At 41.1% G+C, this 19,075-nt stretch overlaps 2 protein-coding genes across 10 annotated transcripts in view; one reads left to right on the forward strand and one right to left on the reverse strand.

Moving 5' to 3' along the window:
- LOC137195243 (vacuole membrane protein 1-like) overlaps positions 1–14,193 on the reverse strand; it is a 66,790-nt gene extending 52,597 nt beyond the window's left edge. Inside the window, exons 1-7 of one of the 9 annotated variants that reach the window (XM_067607439.1) lie at positions 13,315–14,193; positions 9,343–9,504; positions 8,402–8,527; positions 7,515–7,614; positions 7,191–7,329; positions 3,758–3,848; positions 671–781 (exon numbers count right to left, since the gene is read on the reverse strand). In XM_067607439.1, the coding sequence (XP_067463540.1) occupies positions 671–781; positions 3,758–3,848; positions 7,191–7,329; positions 7,515–7,614; positions 8,402–8,413 (453 nt within the window). In that variant the 5' untranslated portion in view covers positions 8,414–8,527; positions 9,343–9,504; positions 13,315–14,193. Of the gene's footprint in view, positions 1–670; positions 782–3,757; positions 3,849–7,190; positions 7,330–7,514; positions 7,618–8,401; positions 8,528–9,342; positions 9,505–13,314 lie in introns of those variants that run through there. The other 8 variants (XM_067607438.1, XM_067607440.1, XM_067607444.1 and 5 more) reach the window with 8 other exon arrangements.
- A 506-nt stretch (positions 14,194–14,699) lies between these two features.
- On the forward strand, positions 14,700–18,850 carry LOC137195244 (myosin heavy chain, clone 203-like). Its single transcript, XM_067607448.1, has 11 exons — positions 14,700–15,078; positions 15,190–15,348; positions 15,595–15,733; positions 16,079–16,129; positions 16,339–16,413; positions 16,548–16,604; positions 16,738–16,797; positions 16,889–16,953; positions 17,160–17,226; positions 17,929–17,966; positions 18,070–18,850. The coding sequence occupies exons 1-11, from the start codon at positions 15,008–15,010 to the stop codon at positions 18,275–18,277; spliced, it is 990 nt and encodes a 329-aa protein (XP_067463549.1). The 5' UTR covers positions 14,700–15,007; the 3' UTR covers positions 18,278–18,850.
- Positions 18,851–19,075: the final 225 nt, after the last annotated feature.

A 19,075-nucleotide genomic window follows, 5' to 3' on the forward strand; every position in this document is an offset into this window, starting at 1 on the left:
ACAAGCAGATGTTTTGGGACCCTGATCTGATCAGCAGTACAAACCTAACACCTCCCCATGCTCAGAACTGAGCAAAAACACTCAACGAGACGGAGAGAGTTGGGGGAAAGCGGAAAGAAAGAGGAAGAGAGAAGGAGAGGGGGGAGTAAAGGGGGGACTGTAAGAGAGGAGACATAAAAAGGAGAACGAGTAAGGGGAGGGAGTGTAAGAGAAAGTGAGAGTGAGGGACACAGTGGGGAGCAGGAGAACGGGAAGAAAGGAAACAGAAAGAACTCGGAGAAGGGGGGGGGGGTGTTTTTATCCTCATGTGCACTCAGTCAGAGGGGTCAGTGAGTGCGATTGTTCCTGGACTGCCTGTCAAAACAGTGCGGCTACCACAGCGCCTATTCATCTCCGCCCCTCTCTAAAATGCATGCGCGCACACCCAACTCACGTATGCATGTGCAAATGCACGAGGAGCCTCCAAAAGCTTTTCATAATGCTCTTATTAAAGCCTTAGCAACAACCCAACAACAGCATCAACACAGCCTTTTGAGACCTGCGTCACTGCACCACCATCATCCACTGTGTTTCACTTTCAGCTCTGTCATTAACATGCACAGGCAAGTGAATGCTGTGTAAAAAGTGGTGGGCAACTTGTCGTGGAGAGTCAGAGAAAATGTTCTCTTACCAGGTAGAGGAGGAAGGTGTGCAGGCCGGTGCCAAGACCCACCGAGGAGAGGATGCCCAGGCCGACCCAGTAGGCGCACCACAGCGTCTTCTTCTCCATGTAGCGCACATACTGCAGAGGCCAGAGAGAGGGACGGTCAACCACATGGCAGAGACACATGCACAGAGTGTGAGGAAAACAGAAGGGGGGGCTTACACAGAGAGAGGAGGGGAGGGACAGAGACAGAGTGAGAGAAGGTACGAGAGTGAAAGTGTGCGAAACAGAGGGCACTTTAAAGGGTGGGAGAGGGCAAGTGAGTGGTAGAGAAAGAGAGGGAGAGGGAGAGAGTGAGAGAGAGACCTTTAGAGACAGAGGTTGTTGTTGAGTTTAGAGGACAGAGCCGTAGGGTAGGAGTGTTCAGCAAACTGACAGAAGAACAGCACCATTATTCTTTCTGGTGGCAGCCAGCTCTTACACAACTAGTAAAGTAAGGCAAGCCAAGATTTCTCTATCTCTCTCTATATTCCTCTTCCTCCTGTTCATCCAGCACTATCACTACATCTATCACTCCGTTTACACCTCCTCCCTTGAGCCGAGGCAGGTTGCTTTCAGGAGGAAGCGTGGAGTGTGTAGATTACGGGAAGAAGGGAGGGCATTGGAGAGTAGAGGGGGGGGGGGGGGGGTTCTGACAGAGGACTCCATTTCCCAGGAAACCACAGCAAAACATAAACAGCACGTACTGCCTCTCTTTGCTGGCAGAATGCTGGGAAGTGCAGTGCCAGCCATGGGTGATTGTTGCGTGTAGTTACTGAGAACTGATTACACAACTCTTGAGTCTCTGCGTTTTAACGTTGAAAAAAAAAAAACTTTTTATGGCAGTGGGTTTCAAAATGCTACAGTTCATGGCAGGAAAAAACACAAATAGCTGGGGGAAAAAAAAAGAAAGGGGAAGGGTTCAAGTCAGATCTACAGCACAGAGCGCTGTGGTTTACACCGCTCCAATTGTTTGCTCTGTGAACATAAAACATTTGCAGGTAAAACTGAGCTTTGTGAGAAGTTAATAATTAAGCCAACGTGATGTAGGCAGAATCACACAAGCACACACTTGTTAGAGATGACGCTCACGCAGGCTCTGTACTCTCACGGGCGCTCTTATATTCCTGCAGTACCAATCCCAATTTCTATGGCATGCATGATTCAAACTGAATCATGCATGCCATTATGCATGATTCATACCACTATTGAATCATGCAAGCCACTGGCATGCATGATTCAGACTGAATCATGCATGCCACTATGCAGGGACATAAATAAATGCCAAATTGATTACATTTATATTGCACTTCACAATTTGCCTCTATTTAACCTTTTCACACATCGATTTTAGTATAGCAGCCATGCATAGCATTGGCCTGATCATTGGAAGCAATCTGGCGTTCAGAGTCTTTTTGAAGAACACTACAATATGTGGACAGAAGGAACAAGAATCAAACCACATACCCTGAGATGAATGGTCGACACGCTGTACATCCTGAGCCACAGCTGCCCCAAATATATAGGGGAGAACCAAGTCAAAAGGAATAGGGACGAAAGTAACGCTGCGATTTTCTCCGAGCCCATACAAGTCTGATATGCCTAACTGCATCAGCATGTACAGCACGCAACACTTACCAGAACTGCAAAATATCACGTGGATACGTCATACTTTCGTGGAGTTTTACCTTAAAAGCGGTTTTCGATCACAGTGAGCAAAGTCACTCAAGTGGCAAATTTTTTTCAATAAGATAGTGAGTTACGTTTATTGCTTCTTGTGTCATAGTCATGATCATCAGATTATTTAGCACTTTACCACATCCTGAAGTTTGCCATGTCAGAGTTTAAATTCATTTAAAACCTATTAAACACTTACTTAAGCTTAATAAAGTGCTTCAACATTAATGAATTGAATACTGGTGAGTTTTACGTTTTTCAGAAGAAAGACTAAACTTGAGTCTAGTCTAGTCTGAACTTTGCAACCTAGGTTTTCAAGAATGAAGATGTCATTTACATGTAGACACACGTGAGGTTGCTATTATGTCTTGTTCGTGGAACCGTGCATTTTCTGGTGAAAGAGCAACGAGGAAGATAAAGTCAAGTGACATAATTCCTGTCCTACATGAAAACATTCCCAGTTAACAACATTCAAAGTGCACTGACGTAGTGATCTATGCAAAAACTTGCCGACACATCAACAGTTCAAATGATGCACTCAGGAATTAGAGGCCACAAGCTTTTAATGACTCTTCAAAATATAAAAACACGCTGGCATGTAGCTAGAATGAAAAGAATGGTTTTGAATAACGCAGAGTGCCTCCATGTAGCCTACCACAAAGAGGATATATAGCTATGACATGAACAAGAAAAACGCTATTGCGATTATTTATCCATTAACCAGCATTAGCCCGACAGATCTGGTCAACAGGAAACAGAAAAGAACCATTTTGAGGTAAAGTGAGCAGCCCCCTCTTCCTAAAATTATCAATGCCATCAAATTATTATTAAAACACAACTCAGAGGGCTTAACTTGGGGGTGGGGGGTTTCGTTTCTGTGTCTCATTAAAAAACAAAACAGAAATACATTTTCTCGTTTCTGCCACTTTGGATTTAATCCAATAAACAAACTATCAAAACATACATGGAGCAAAATAGCGCCTGGTATTGACAGAAAATGTGTGAATTGTTGATATCAACGAAAATTAGTTTCTGTCTGTAACGTTATCTTTTAAAATTATGTTTATCTGAAAAGTGTTACTTTCATCCTGGTTCTCCCCTACTTCCCCTAGTTTTATGCTGGTATAAAAAGGTGAGGAAACTATGACCTGCACTCTGTGACTTTAAAGAAAGCAACCATCAACAGTAAAAAATCCATTAAATAATGCCATCCCTTAAAGTACCCAGACTTTCAAAACAGACATCAACCTACATCAGTTCTTCAATGAGTGTTCACTACCTTTTAACAACTTATCTCAGCCGAATGAGGAGGATGAACTGAGCTCAGGTGCTGACCCTCCACAGCACCAAAAGTAGGATTATAATATACTAGAAAAAATATTGACAGTTTTTGGTCACCTTCTGGTGTGTTCCTTCAAAAAGGTAGGCAATGGAGAGGAGGATAAACAGGATCAGCAGGCCAAACACAGTCTGTCTTTGCTGCCAGAGCCTGGGTGAAGGAGAAGAAGAGGATGAAGGTGCAAAATGACCGAGGCAAGTGTGAGAGGGCAAAGGTGAATGAAATAGAAAGTGGGGAACAGATAGTGGTAAGATGGTGAGTAAAGAGGACAAAGTATGAGGGTGAGGAAAAAAGATGAGGAATCATTAGTAGCATGAGTGAGGAAGTATTAGTGAAAGGATGCAATTTGTATTTCAACTTTGAGGGAGAGAGACATCTGCTGGCAACTGCTTGAGCCACTACAGTTAGTCTTCTCTCAGAGAAGTGACATGTTCTGAAAAGGATAATACAGTAGTCATTTGGGCAACGCACCACATACTGTATGTAACCCTTTGCACTAACACTGTATTCAGACTTACATGTATAAAAAATTGACTTAAGCCCTAAAACATGTAGAATTGAACTTAAGACACTTAAATCTATCTACTAAAGGAAGGAATCCCTATCTGTCTGTGTGTCTGTATGTCTGTATATCTGTGTGTATGTCCTTTGCGTATCTCTTGAACCATTCATCTGATCTACTCCACACTTGGCAGGTGTATGGCTGGGGACCCAAGGGAGTGCAGTGTTGAATTTGGTGCAATGTGGACACGCGATACGTTTAATATTAATAAACTTTGAATAAGCCAGCGATCAGCAAGCTGCTCCGCCCTGTGCAGGGCAGGGCGGCGCTTCAGGGCTCTGCCAACTCAAGCATGTCAGGGAGAGACCAGAGACGAGGCGTGACACAAGTCAGCATTTTTTACACTTTTGTACTTACTTAATCTTACTTAACTATGTAAATTAAGATTTTAAATGAAAAAACTTATGAGAACATGTAATGCTATGGACTAAACTATCACCAGTATTAACAATTGAATAATATGGCCTACAGTAACGTTAACGTATAATAGATTACTTACAGGGCGTATTTTTCTATAGATACTTTAACTACAACTTACTGATAATATGTATGCACTTTTACTAAGGAATTTCGAATGAAGGACTTTTACATGCTAATGCTAATGTGGTTAGAAATTGTTATCAAGCTACTGTATCAGCAGGGATAGGTTTCAGTAAGAATGAATGCCTGTCTGAATTTTTTCTCCCTCATTAATTGACTTAACAGTGTGCTGAGCAGCTGAGCTGCGTGTAAGAAAAGTGAGAACGACATGAAGTGAACCGAGTGAACCACAACCCCTCCTCCCCAGCCCCCTGTCCCAGTCAGGTGCAGGCACTTGATAGAGTTAATTGAAGGGGACGTTTCTCCCTGTCTGGCATACAACAGACTTTTTTTTTTTACAGCAAAAAATACTAAAATGCTAATCTCATTAGTGTTTCTAAATTTGTGACGCTGGTATAGTGCATGATGGTTCACCAGTATGGCTTCCTTGGACATAATGTCATGTTATCAGTTTAACGTGTGCTTCCCCCTGCTGTGACAAGTCAAAATGTCTGCTGTGAAAAAGGTCTGATACACCTGTTGTGAAATGACTGAAATGTGTTTGAACTGGGCCTGGAAGCATCTGTCTGACAATATAGGCTACACAATGTAGTTTCACTAAAGTTGTCATACATTTGTTTTATTGTATTACAATCAAATCCTAATAGAGGTCCAGCTCCCATAAAATGAAATACTCTGCTGCAGTTCAGTTATTTTACTCAATATTTCTTTCATAGCTGGAGATAATAAAGCAGACCTTGCACTACTTCCATTTATCTTGATGTTGTAATAACAATGTGTCACTTCACTGAAAATCAAGAACAAAACAAAGAAGAGATCAGTAAGTCTGAACCAAATACAACGTGAGGAGTAAAAATAAAACATATTTCTGGTCTTTCCAAAAGGCTATTTTGATGTAACAACAGCAGTAACATGCATTGTGTGCAAAAATCTTAATTTTCTTATTGTGGAATGGATGCCTTTTAAGATTTAAACTGGTCTCTAATGTCCAAAAACAATGTGTGTCAAGGGTAGCACCAGGTTGTTACACAACCACTGTCCCCATCTGCAGGTACATCTTAAGCAAAACAAGTGTGGAGACACAACGCTGAACAGTGTGTTGCTCTGAGGACTGGCTGTACAGATGTGATACATTTGCAAACCACTTCGATCAACTTTCAGGAAACACTTCTGTGCATTGGGTGCCCCAGTAACTCACCTGGTAGAGTGCGTACCACCCGTCACGGCTGAGTCCTTACTGAAGCAGCCTGAATCCAGCCCGGGCCCTTTGCTGTAAATTATTCCATCTCTCTCCCCTGCCTTTCCTGTCTCTCTCTACTATCACCATCAAATAAAGCGGAAATTAAAAAAAAAACAACTTCTCTGTGCACTCGTAGACTAAACCTTAATGTGTACGCATGTATCCTCTCCCTGCAGCAGTTAAAACGCCTTGTGTTTTGAATGTTGGTGAACAGCAGTTTCTTTCAGTCAGAACACTGCTCATGGTGCTTGCGGTTCACCACATCCTCTTGTAGTTTAGAAAATAAACACGTTGTCCTCACACACTTAACCACAAAGGCCTCCCTGAGAGTACATTCTGACCTTCTTCTGGGACCTTGGTGTCAACAAAGATTACTAGGTGCGTAAAAAGCATGTTGTGTGGTGCGAAGCAAATATGACGTAGTATGGTCTGAGGCTTTGTGGGTGACGTAACATCAGTCGGCAAGGTGGAAAGACCTTCTCAGCTCTATCAGTAGTAGCGATGAAGGGTAACGAGGAAAAAAATGATAAGCAAATTCTGTGATGTCTCTTTCGGACAGTGTTATTGGGTTCATTAGGCCTCTAACTGAACACTAAACTATGAAGGAGAAGGCCTTCTCAGATGATAGCACTGAGACAATCAGGGTCACCTCCTATCTGTCTGGTGTTATGTGTGGGTTTGTACTTAACTGTGTCTGTGACAGAGAGAGCATATGAAGGCTATTTTTTTTCCACAACCATCATGCTCTTTTTGACCAACAACAACCTTTATAAATAAAACTAACATCACATAAACACCGTCTAGCTGCTGTCAACACTGTAGCGGCATCAATACAGAAATAATTCATACAAAAATCTTTACTTGCTTGTTCTCAGTCAAACCTACATTTAACATTGTAGTTTAATCTCTGCTCTTTAATCTCTCTTTTAAGTCAAACTCTTAATGTGGATCCAAATGTGCAATAATTACCTTATTATCCTCTCTAAGCTAAGCTAACTAAATTGTTTTTGTATGGCTGTCTAACACATAAATGTTGTTTTTAGTCTCCATCCAGGAAGAAATGTTTATTGACCAAATGCATTCATTCGTGACATGCGGACAGGGCAGTGTTTTGGGGGGAAAGGAGGCTGCATCCCATCCTTGGCCTCACCTCCATATCCACTCTTTAATGGTGATGAGCAGCTCCAGAGTGAAGTAGTGGAGTGTGAACAGAGGTTTCTTCCATAACACCAGGGATTCACGCTCCTTCCTGTCCCTCTCCTTCCTCTCATCCGCAGATGGCACCGAGTCTAGCCGCAGAGAGTACAAATCCACACTCACACAAGCTTTTTCAAATAAAGCTAATGCAGCTGCAGCAGAACCTTTTACACCATCTCAAAGAAATTTTAGCACTGATGCACTAATAGGAAAAGTATCTGTAAGCATTGGTTTGATCTATTGCTCAGTGTTATATTAAGATGTATTTTGTTTTTACCTGTCAGCTCACCATTTTGCTCTTCTTTGACACCAAGACGCCTCTGAAGTAGTTCACCTTCTGCCCCACTCTCTGCCATGTCGTTCACCAGCAAGGAGTCCTGCTGAGAGAGGAGATGGGCCTTCAGCACAGCATCACACTCCATACCGTACACCACACACCAGATCTGAAACTGACCCGACCCCGAAACTGATACAGTCACACACGACGACACAGAGCATCACCAAACACTCTCCACACTCAAAAACTGTCCGACCAGCCAGTGTTTTTCCTCTGCTGGCAAATCATGCAGATTGCTGGTAACCCAATCAGGCCTGTGCATGGCCTAATGAAGTCTTTAATTAGAATCAATGTTGACACTGGGAGCACATGCAAGTCTTGTTAATTTTTCTGTGTGTACACTCATTCTGTCCGCCCCCTGGTGATCAAGAGGTATACACTGTGGAAGAAACATTAGTACATATCAATAATAGTGTGAAAACATAAGATTTTGACTTTAGTTTCTTAATTACATTTACCCACACACACATACACACACTTATTCACACGTGCCTACTGTACAAGCACAGAGTGTCTCACTACAGAGCCTCAGGTCTCACAGGAATCTGTCAGTGAGCAGTGAGATGGAGACTCTGACACGGAGGTATGCAGCTCACCATCTGGTGGAATTGTCAGTGTCTCACACACACACACACACACACACGCTCTCAGAGCTTAATCCCTCTATCCTGTGCCCTAGGTCTGGGCCTCTGGCTCCTGTTTCCATGCCTTCACACTTGCTGGGCTGTCAGGCTACACTGTACAGCACTGATATTACAGTGGTCTGTGATGCCTCTTTACAACCTGCATGTAATTGATACATTCTAAGGTTTGTGAGAAATACATACGTTTTTCCCCATGCACTTCAAATTATTTCTCTAATGGCAGCGACATTTCCAATATTTGTATCCTGCTGTTTGTAAGTGCCAAGTCCACTTGGTAGGTCCAGCATGTTTAGGGTGTCGAGTGTTATCCTGAGGGACAAAACACACACAGACACATTATGAGCGCTGAGGCTGTGAGTACTTTGCAGTCTGATTTGTGCAATTTAAGTGTCACACTGAGGAAAATAAAAATCTTCTCAGACAATTAGACTGCAAGGCATTTGGAGAGTTACTCTTGGCCTTCTCAGGGAAACACAAACAAAAGCTTTTTCATCACAGACCTTAAACCTTGAGCACACACGCGCACTAGAAGCACACAATAGCTTTTAATACACCCTATCATTTCTCCTCTTGCACTGAGGAGAACAAAGCACAGTCCAACGAAAGGGCTCAACAAAGTGCGTCAATGTGAAATATCCTTTTAGCAACTACTAATTATAGAGATTGGTGCCAAACAGGTAGCTTTGGGAAAAACATTAATTTCAACTTCTGTATAAGTGTGCGCTTTATTCTACTCAACAAATGATTTGATTATTAATTAAATTCCACCACATTGTTCATGATCAATACCTAGTAAACAGTCACATGACAACACTACTGCCTGTGTGAGACACAGTAGCGCAGCACAGCTCCAGCACTTGATTGCGCAATCGCCTCAGCCAAAACAACCCAGACCTGTTGAGTAACTCTTGAGCGGGGGACAATGTGAAACATAACACAGAACACATAAACCACAGGATGAGAAATTTAATACGTTGCAAATTCTCATGTTTCAATCTGAGATAACCACAGTGCACTGGAGAGAGGTTATGAATTCACAAAGTATAAATCAAAGCAGCAAAGCTGTAATATAACTACTGCTGTATAAATTTTAGCAATGCATTATGCAGAGAGAGTTAACTCACCGTTCATCTGATGTTTAATCCACAATGAGCTCCGGGCTCAAATAAACCTGTGGTGGAGTCCCAGTGGCAATGTAGGGCAAAAGTACGCTCCCCATGAACTGCATCATAACTTGAGTGCAGGGTGTGGCGATGAGGGGGCCAGTGAGGGATAGAGCACTGATACTGGGTTTACCGGGGGAGGGGAGAGCAGGACGACAGAAGAAAGACAGAAAGGAGGAGAGATTTCATCATTTGCCTGGTAGAACCTCCAGAGAGGTAGTCTAATTAGGAGGTCTATAAATAAGTGGATCACTTTCCTGGAGCGCACTTCTAACATTTCTCAGTCCTCAGTAGGTTTCACACAGAGACTGAATGAATGGCATTTGGGCAGAGAGAGCTCAGCTAACTCCCAATTTGAAAAAAAAACAAAAAAAACACCTCAGGACATCACATTTTTCAGGTCATAACTAGACACAGAAGACCTCAACTGTTTATCGCCATGTTTGAGTTTCAGCATCATCTTGTGCATCAGAGTAAAAGTGAGAAAAGTATTTCAGAACTCTTTCTGTGATTGTTCACCGCTCTATTGGAAGTGGTGATGATTGGGCATGAACACAGTTTTTGTGTTACTATCTCTTGGGATCCTATTATGAAAGTGCAGTAGGAGTAGGTTTCAAGAGAACAATGCCTTCTGTGTCATTTCCCACATCACCATGGGACTCTGGCGACCTAGGAGCAGAAATAAATATTCTACCTTAAAGTGTAAGACATGGATGATATCTGTGTCAAGCACAGCCTCTGGAGGCTGCCCAGTAGTCTTAGCACTTTAGTCAGATCAGTTACCTCCTATTAGACCTTGAGCGTTAATATTGCTGAGAGGTAAAATTGCTGAGAGGTCATTTAGTTCATGTAAAAGAGACATCATATTTGGAAGAGTGATTGTCAAACTAGAAACTGATGGAGAAAACAGAAATGGGCACCAAAGCACTAGAGTGACAAATTCTCCCTGGCAATTTAAAACTGCAGCGTGGCAGCGAAGCATCACAATAAATGAAGAGGTGAGGCAATTTATCAGTCATAAGCTGGGTTTTCCATCGTAAATATATGAAATACCTGGTGAAAACATCCACTCAAACAAAAAAAAAAGGAGAGTCCTGCTCCTTTTGTTACCGCAACAATGGCATCTTTGGTCTTCCCCAGTAACAGTATATAGCCTTCTTCCCTGAGAGAAAAGAGATTAAACAATATTAACTCCACTGAATTAATATTTGCTTAAATAATATTTAATGGTTTTATTCTCGTGTGATTATGTGAAAAAATGTAGACCTTTTTTTTCTAATATTAAAATCATAGCTCATCAAGCCTTGAAAACAATCTCTTCTTGAAATAACTTCTATGCATTTAATTCATTTCAATTATACAACCTTGATAAAGATGAGCTATGCAAACCTCCACACATTCATCCATTCAATCTCAATATACCAACCTCTTTGAGGGTCACGGGGGGTTGTTGCATTTCCAGCATGCACTAGGCTAAAGACAGGGAATTTACAGTAGGTATATAGCCATTCGTAATACTTAACATGCATGTAAACAAGAAGTCGTCTTTGCTCTGTAATTTCTCAGCTAATCTCGCCTCTTTTGCTCTCCACTTGGATTGTTTACCTGCCTGCAACCAAAGCCCGCTCAAACATGACAACAAACAGACTACAAAAGGAAACCAGAATGCTTCCCATACTGAAATATTGCCCTGTTGCCTACAGATTCTGCAATGATATGCAGATCCTGTTTATAGATATTACTTCTCAGCCAAATGATATTATGCAGTTGTCTTAGTTTACAGCAGCATGTTAGCCAATATTCAGCACACTATCTAGATTTTGACTGCCAAGATCAGCCAAAAGACAAATGTGACCCTGAAACTAGCCACCTAGTGGCTGGCGACATGTCACTCAAAACGACCACGTCCTTAATTATGCATAAATTTACAGCTTAATATAATTTAAACCAAGCAGGTAGCGCCATTGATGTATAAAGAGAACTGGATACAGGAAGAGCGCCAGGCTTTGAAGCAAATTTGACATAGCGGCCAAACCGTGTAATTACAACGTCACGTGATGCACATTGGCCCAAAAAGACTTTTTCCCATAGACTTACATTGTGAAAGAGACGCCTGTAAATCAACGGATACATTTTTTTGAGCATCACAACCCCCATGAAATGACTTGTCTTATTATCAGAATTTGATCCATTTGGTCCGATCACATTTCAAAAGCCTCAAAGAGCCGCACGATTGAATTGTTTCATCCCCATTCAAGTTAGCCGGAGGGCTAAACCAGAAGTAGCCGACTCAGCCGGCAAAAGTCACTACTGCGCTTGCTCTATGGGCCGCACAGATGCGGAAGCAATGCAGAAGTTGTTGAATTTTTTTGGCTTCATGCGCCACTGAGCAACTTTCATAGGAATGAACGGGGCCCCGCCTCCAATGCTGTATCCAGTTCTCTTTATACATCCATGGATAGCTCTCGGCCTGAAAAGTGAAGCTAATGTGGAAGTGCCTTAAATCTTCATTCTTTCTAATAGCCAACAAGGGGCAACTCCACTGGCTGCAAAAAGAAGTATGGAAGTCTATGAGAAAATGATCCTACTTCTCACTTGATTTATTACCTCAGTAAACACTTTCCTAATGAGTTTATGGTCTCAATCATTAGTTTCAAGTCTTCCTCAATACAGCATGATGTTTATTTTGTAAATTATGGTCCCATTTAGAGTAAAATAGATGATGAAGCAGCGTATGCTTTGGGTCATGGCTATGTTGTGATTAACAAGTTGCTACCACGGCAACATTGATTACGTAACGTAACCATGGCATAACCCCAGAGTATAGGCTTAGCTGCTGCTATTTCACAGTGCGTTTTCAGTTCTTGAAATTAATTGTAACATTTTTGTCGCCTAAAAAGGTCTTGTTCAGCGTTTAGTTGTGATAAAAGACCCTCTAAGGAGTCGGATGTTCATCTTTACAGTTCAGTACATTTTGTTTCAATGGTTGTAGGCCTGTTTTTCGCTAGCGGAAATTTGCATCAGCATTATCACTGTTAACCATGGATTGTAAATGTATCATGCTAACTAAGCTAGCAGCAAGTGCTATTGTCAGCTCCACCCTCTTGTCCAAATATGGTCACTTCAGGCTCCAAAAATCAAACATGGCAACAGACAAATCCAAGATGGGGATGGTCAAATCGCTAAACTTGAGGCTTCAAAACGGAAGTTCACAAACCAATGGGTGATGTCACGGTGACTGCGTCCATATTTTTTTACAGTCTATGATTTAAACAGGTCAGTTATATAAAAAATTTACCCCCAGTACAGTTGTCATGAACGGGGAAATTAGCTATAGAGACCAAACCCATTTCTTGTACCAGACTGTAAACATGTTTATTTCTGCTGTAAAGTTGGGCATTTTAACGTGGGGGTCTATGGGGATGGAGTCAGCCTCAAGGGGCCATTTGAGGAACTGCAGTTTTTGGCACTTTCCGCATTGGCTTCATTTTTGCTTGGTTATTAACCACCCAGCCAAATTTGAATGATTAAAAAAAATCACCAAGTATATAAAATTAGGTCTAAAAATCATGGAAAAATAAGCAGTATTCTCTGCTCTGAAATGCTGGAGGCGTGTTCACTAAAGATGCTGAAAGCCTGGCCCAAACGAACAGCCTCTGAGTTAAAAACACTCATACCAAACTCCCATATAAAAATACGCAATTTAAAATAGGCCTTCTTTGTAGGTGTAAGGCAAGCAACATGGATGAAAATTTAAAAATAAAGTCACATTAGGAGCCACTGTGTAATTCGGCGCATATATTGCGTGTAAATGTGGATGATTCAGGAAAAATTTAACTTTAATGACTAGTTAACGAGCGAATCATCACCAATTAACGTTATGTTAAATTGTCGTTTTTTTCAATGGAGTTCGGTTCACTTTAACGTACTCACTTCTCTACTGAAAAGTCCTTGGCCTTCTTCATTGTGGTCGTCACCCTTGGAGCACGCCGTGCTTTTTGGTGAAGTGCTGCCCGGCAAATGCTCTCCCTCTGGCCAGAGACCTCGAAGCCGCACAGCTGGTGCTGAAGCAGAAGCAGTGGGCGGCTCCACCCTCAAGGGATGCTATGGATGCTCGGTTAAAATGATTCCTTGGAGCTAACGTCTACCGAAAATGGCCCTATTCACTACTAACAGCAGATTATCCGAAGTGAATACTAGTTGCATCCTATGAAAGTTTGTAAAACTACCTGTGTATAAATAGTAAGTATGAGTACTGAGCTCGTGGGAGGGGGCTCGTGCTAGTCAACAATCTACGTCATGGATCCACCATTTCAGACCTGCCCAAAAATCCTGAACACTGAAGCGGTGAAAAACAGTGTGATGCTCTAACTCCACAATTCAAGACTACGTAGTTCAGTCTTTTCACACGTCTTAGCAATTATTTATAACACGTATTATATGTTTGAAAAGAAATCTCTCATTTTCAGACTTAAAAGTCCGTGTAAAGGCCACTGGTTTCATCTTTAACAATGTGTTGTACTTTAAAAGCTTGTTATCCATTGTGTCAAATCTTCGTCTGAAAAGTAACAAAAGCTGTCAAATAAATGTAGTGGAGTAGAAAGTACAATATTTCCCTCTGAAATTCAGTAGAGTGGAAGTATAAAGTAGCATCAAATGGAAATACTCAAAATTGTACTTAAGTACAGTACTTGAGTAAATGTAGCCTACTTAGTTACATTCCACCATTGAGGATATGGACATACCAGGAATATAACAACAAACAATTAATCAAGAGTAAAATGAAGTTTGACTTACCAGTATTCACGCACAGAGACAATGTGAACTGACTGCCGTGCCATGAGAAAGAGTGAGGAGAGAAGCTACTTAGGTAGGAGTGAACAGGTGCACACATGCAGGTAAGCAAGTGGAGGCAGGGATCCAGTTGCATTCTGATCAACTAATGAGGAACTGTGAAGGGCACTACATAGGGTGGAATGAAAAGAATAGGGAGAGAAAGTAGTGAAGGAGTCAAACAAATAAGGAATGGTGGTTTCTTCAGTACATACATCCTGACTGTCCTGAGTTTATAGATACCATTCCAGACATTTTTTGACATATAGAAATAACCTCTCTTTAGTTTTCACTTAAACTCGGCCTTTTAGTATCTTCACATCAATAAGTTTGCACAGTGAAAGTCAAATATTCAAATAAGGTAACAATAAGCAAAATACATATTATATAATATATAACAATATAACATAATAAATATTTTTTGAGTGTCTGTGAACACAGTACATACTCAAAGTCTGCTTATAAATAGCGTGTAAGTATGGTGCCTGTGACTGCTTATTACAGTAACTGTTTTTTATTATATTAAATTATTGCTGTTATCATATTAAGGCATATACAAATATAATGTGTGTGTGTGTGTGTGTGTGTGTGTGTGTGTGTGTGTGTGCGTGCGTGTGTGTGTGTATGGAATCCACACTGTTGTGATGTCATATAGAATGTGGAATGTGTAGTTATACAGACAGTCAGTAGATCTCAGTCAGGAACCAGACACAGCTGTCATTTGTTAAATAGATTTAAGGTAGGCAACACGTCAACTTAAACAGGACTCTTCACTTCAGAGGAAGACAGCGAAATGGTAGAAGTGCACTTCATAAATCTAGAGGAAATAGTTCAACAGAGTGACGAAGAGGAGCAAACTATCAGGTGCGTGTCTCAAGGCAAAATATTGATTGTCTATTTTCTCCTGAGTCTCATTTGACTATATGTGATAAACCTGTCGATATAAAACGTTCTTATATTGTGTTGTGTCTGTAGTGAACGGGAAGAGCTCAGGAGAAGACTCATTCAAGCAGGAACCAGCTACAGACAGAAGAAGGAGCTCTATGACAGGATATTGGCGGATGGACTGGCGCTTGAGGAATTGACAAACGAGATTGTAGCTGAAAACAAGAAACTTACCGGCAGAGTGAAAGAGTATGACACCTAACTAACTCGATCTTACTTTTTTTCATCATGTTAGCGAACTGACTTTTATACACACTGACCAAAATTCACCATCTTCTGTCTGTAATGTTGTTAGTGAATCTCATACCAACAAGCTAAGAACCAATGTTTGCACACAATGTTGTTCCCAGAATAACGTTTCATTCCCATGTGCACCTTTTCAAAATAGGATATGAGAGCTTACATATTCCTGGTGGTTGTTTTTTTTAAATTCAGGTTGCAACAGCAGCTGGCAAATATTAAAAAGAAGAAGCAGAAGCAAGAAGAAGAGGAAGAAGCCCAGACAGAGGAGCTTCTGTTTGAGGAAGAAGAAAAAAGAATTGTTAGGCATCAGTCAATTTACATAAAAAATATGGTGAGTGATATGCTTAATTCCTCTTCAGTTGTCTATAAACTCAATGGTGATTGACATTCAATATTCAAGAACAGTTACCATTGTAAAGTTGGCTTGAGGGCAGCACTGTATAGTGAGAAGTTGAGGTTGTAGTAAAAACACCATTCACTGTTTCCTGCTCATGGCAGGACACCACCTGCAGTCTAAACTCCACAACCATCTTCCCTCTTTTACTACACAACTAGAGTCACACAGGGATATGAAATGATACAGCAGGTGGTGACCTGGCAGTGTGGCTGCTTCAGTAGCTCCCACCTAAACTGGTGTTGATTTCTAACCCTGATTTCATTGCTTGTCTTTGTGCAGGAAAAGGATAATCAGAAGCTGAGGGAGAAGAATGAGAATTTGAGTGTTGAAGTAAGACTCTGCCATATACTTATTATCTCCTCTCTACTCCTGTGTGTGTTCTTCTTATCATTTTACAGCCAAACATTGATCATGAGAAGAAATTAAATGTCAAAGTAGTTGATAGAACTGTACAAAAAAAAAAAGAAAAGCATTTAGTTGGTGTTTATTTCCCAGCATCCTTCCCTGGAGCCACTCTTAGTGAACTGCTTCTCTTTCAGCTGGACCAACTCTGTCTGACAGAGAAATATGAGGATCACCTTGAAAAGCTGAAAACGACTGAGCAGGAATTAGAGGTAAAACACAGATCTTCACTGATAGTAATGTGATGATATATATTCTTCCAAACTGCTTCCCTGTCTAAATAGCACATTCATTCAGTTGAATTGAAGTAACATAGTTGATAAATAACTTTTTATGTGTTTTGTAGCACAAATTGGAGGAGATTGAGGAAGCCCTACGTAGTAAAGATGATGAAATCAAGAAGGTATATATAAATCTTTATAAAACCTTCAAGATATGATGACTGTAGTGTCTCTTAGCCGCCACACTTTCAACATCAGAGGTGTTCATGAATTGATGAAAATGTCAGTTAATCAGAGTGTCTTTGTTTCTGACAGAAATTCCGGACAGTGGTTGAAAAACTGAACGAGATAGAGGAGCATTTAAACAACATGAAGGTATGTACCACATACAGTATAGTGTCCTCTCTATGTGCATGCTTACTGTGCCCATTATCCTGCTTTTCTAAATTTCATCTCTCCTCTGCAGGCTCTCAGACAGGAACGACGAGAACTTCGAGAACAACTGAGAAGCACACAGGAAGAGCAGATATTGTAATTATTGTGTGATATTTAACTTGCTTATACTGTTAGAACAATCTTTCTTATTTAAACTTGGTTTTAAAATAACCCAGTTTGAGTGTAGTGTGTTTCAGTCATTCATGTAATTGTTGGCCATCCTGTAGATGATCTAATTACAATTAGCAGATGTTTGTATGGAGTTGTCTGACCTTTCCTATTTGTGTTATTTGATTTGATAGAGCTGCACGGAGTTCTCCAGAGGAGCCATTAAGTGAAAAAAGACAACCACTGGACGTTTCAGCAATGGTGAATATAATATCCAAACACATTACAAACACAATAAAACAGTATCTACCAGCCATGACTAGCACTTCCCCCTCAAGCATCTGCTCAAGATATACAGTAGTTTCAGATTTTGGGAAAAACACTCGTTCACTTCATTGGCGAGAGTTAGATCAAGGGTTTGATACCACTCTCACTTCTGTATGGTAAATATGTTCAGCTTGGCTTAACATAGAGCAAAGACTAGAAGTAGGAGGAAACAGCTAGCCTGGCTCTGTCCAAACTCAAAGTAATAAAATCCTCTTACCAGCATCTCTAAAGCTCACTAATGAACATGTTATATCTCGAGGTTCCTCCATAAGTTTGTCAGGCCACCAGCTGAGACTTAAGAAAGAAATAATCACAAGAAGAAGAATAATCTGGCTCATAACTACTCTCTGGTTTTTGTATGAATTAAACAAACACAATATAACATGTTCATTAGTGAGCTTTAGAGGTTCTTGTGGGCCGCTTTTGTTACCTTCAGACAGAGCCATGCTAGCTGTTTACCTCCGTTTCCTCTATTTATGCTAAGCTGACCAGCTGATCACTTACATTTACCAAACAAATATCTTTTCATGTAACTTGGCATATTTCCCAAAATGTCCAACTATTCCTTTAAGTGCTGTTTATCAGATGTTGGCCTACTTCTGAGATATGTACTGAAGCTGTCTGTTATCTTTGCAGGATGAGGAGGATGAAGAACAAGATAAGAAGACTGAGAGGTAGTTGTCTGTCATATAATGCACTGTAAAAAAAAAAAAAAAGAATAGAACAAAATGAATTCCCTTATTCTTTTACTTATTTGTGTATTATGTGTGTGTTTAGCTGGTGGCATCGTTGTGCTACGATCCTGTGGAGAGGAATTAAGGCAGCCGGGCTTATCACCAATTGTGTCCTCCTTTCTGTGGGTATCATGACCTCAATCGTGCCTTTCTGCAACAGTTCCAACCCTGACTGCAACCTTTGGAGCATCATCTTCAACATGCTGGAGCCCTACAGCCAGCTCCAGCACATACACCCTCCTGTTAGCTAAAACCTAGCTAGACCACACATTACATAGAGAGCTTAGCCTGACAGATGAGTCTTAAAATGGCCACTGAGCACTTGACCTGACCTTGCACCTGACCGCCCAGGAAGGGGGCTCCCTCATTTGTGGTCCTTCTCAAGGTTTCTTCCAATTTTTCCCATGAAAGGGATTTTTTTGGGAGTTTTTCCTTGCCCTCTTGAGGGGGGTGCTCTCTCTCTCTCTCTCTCTCTCTCTCTCTCTCACACACACACACACACACTCTCTCTCACTCTTGGTCTTTCTCTCTAAAATTGAAATTTACAAATTCAAATAAGCTTTATTGGCATGACAGATCAGAAACCTAAATGCCAACTGCCAGAGCAGTACAGAAAATGATTAACATAGACAGATGATTAACAATAAATATCCCATAATATGCAAATATCAACAATCATATCAAATGCAATATAATAAGACATTTTTTTTTACAGATGTAATTACTCAGAAACATTTACTACAGAGCTTGTTTCTCTCAGTGTACAACAAGATTTAACATATTTTACAGCTATTACTACACACTGACTTTTCTCCTCACATAGTTAGGGCTCTCTCTCTCTCTCTCTCTCTCTCTCTCTCTCTCTCTCTCTCTCTCTCTCTCTCTCTCTCTCTCTCTCTCTCTCTCTCTCTCTCTCTCTCTCTCTCTCTCTCTCTCTCTCTCTCTCTCTCTCTCTCTCTCTCTCTCTCTCTCCCTCCCTCCTCCCTCTTTCTTTTTCAACCCAACCGGTCAAGGCAGATGGTCGCCCTCCCTGAGCCCAGTTCTGCTCA

Source organism: Thunnus thynnus, chromosome 13 (assembly GCF_963924715.1).
Source record: "Thunnus thynnus chromosome 13, fThuThy2.1, whole genome shotgun sequence".
Lineage (NCBI taxonomy): Eukaryota > Metazoa > Chordata > Actinopteri > Scombriformes > Scombridae > Thunnus > Thunnus thynnus.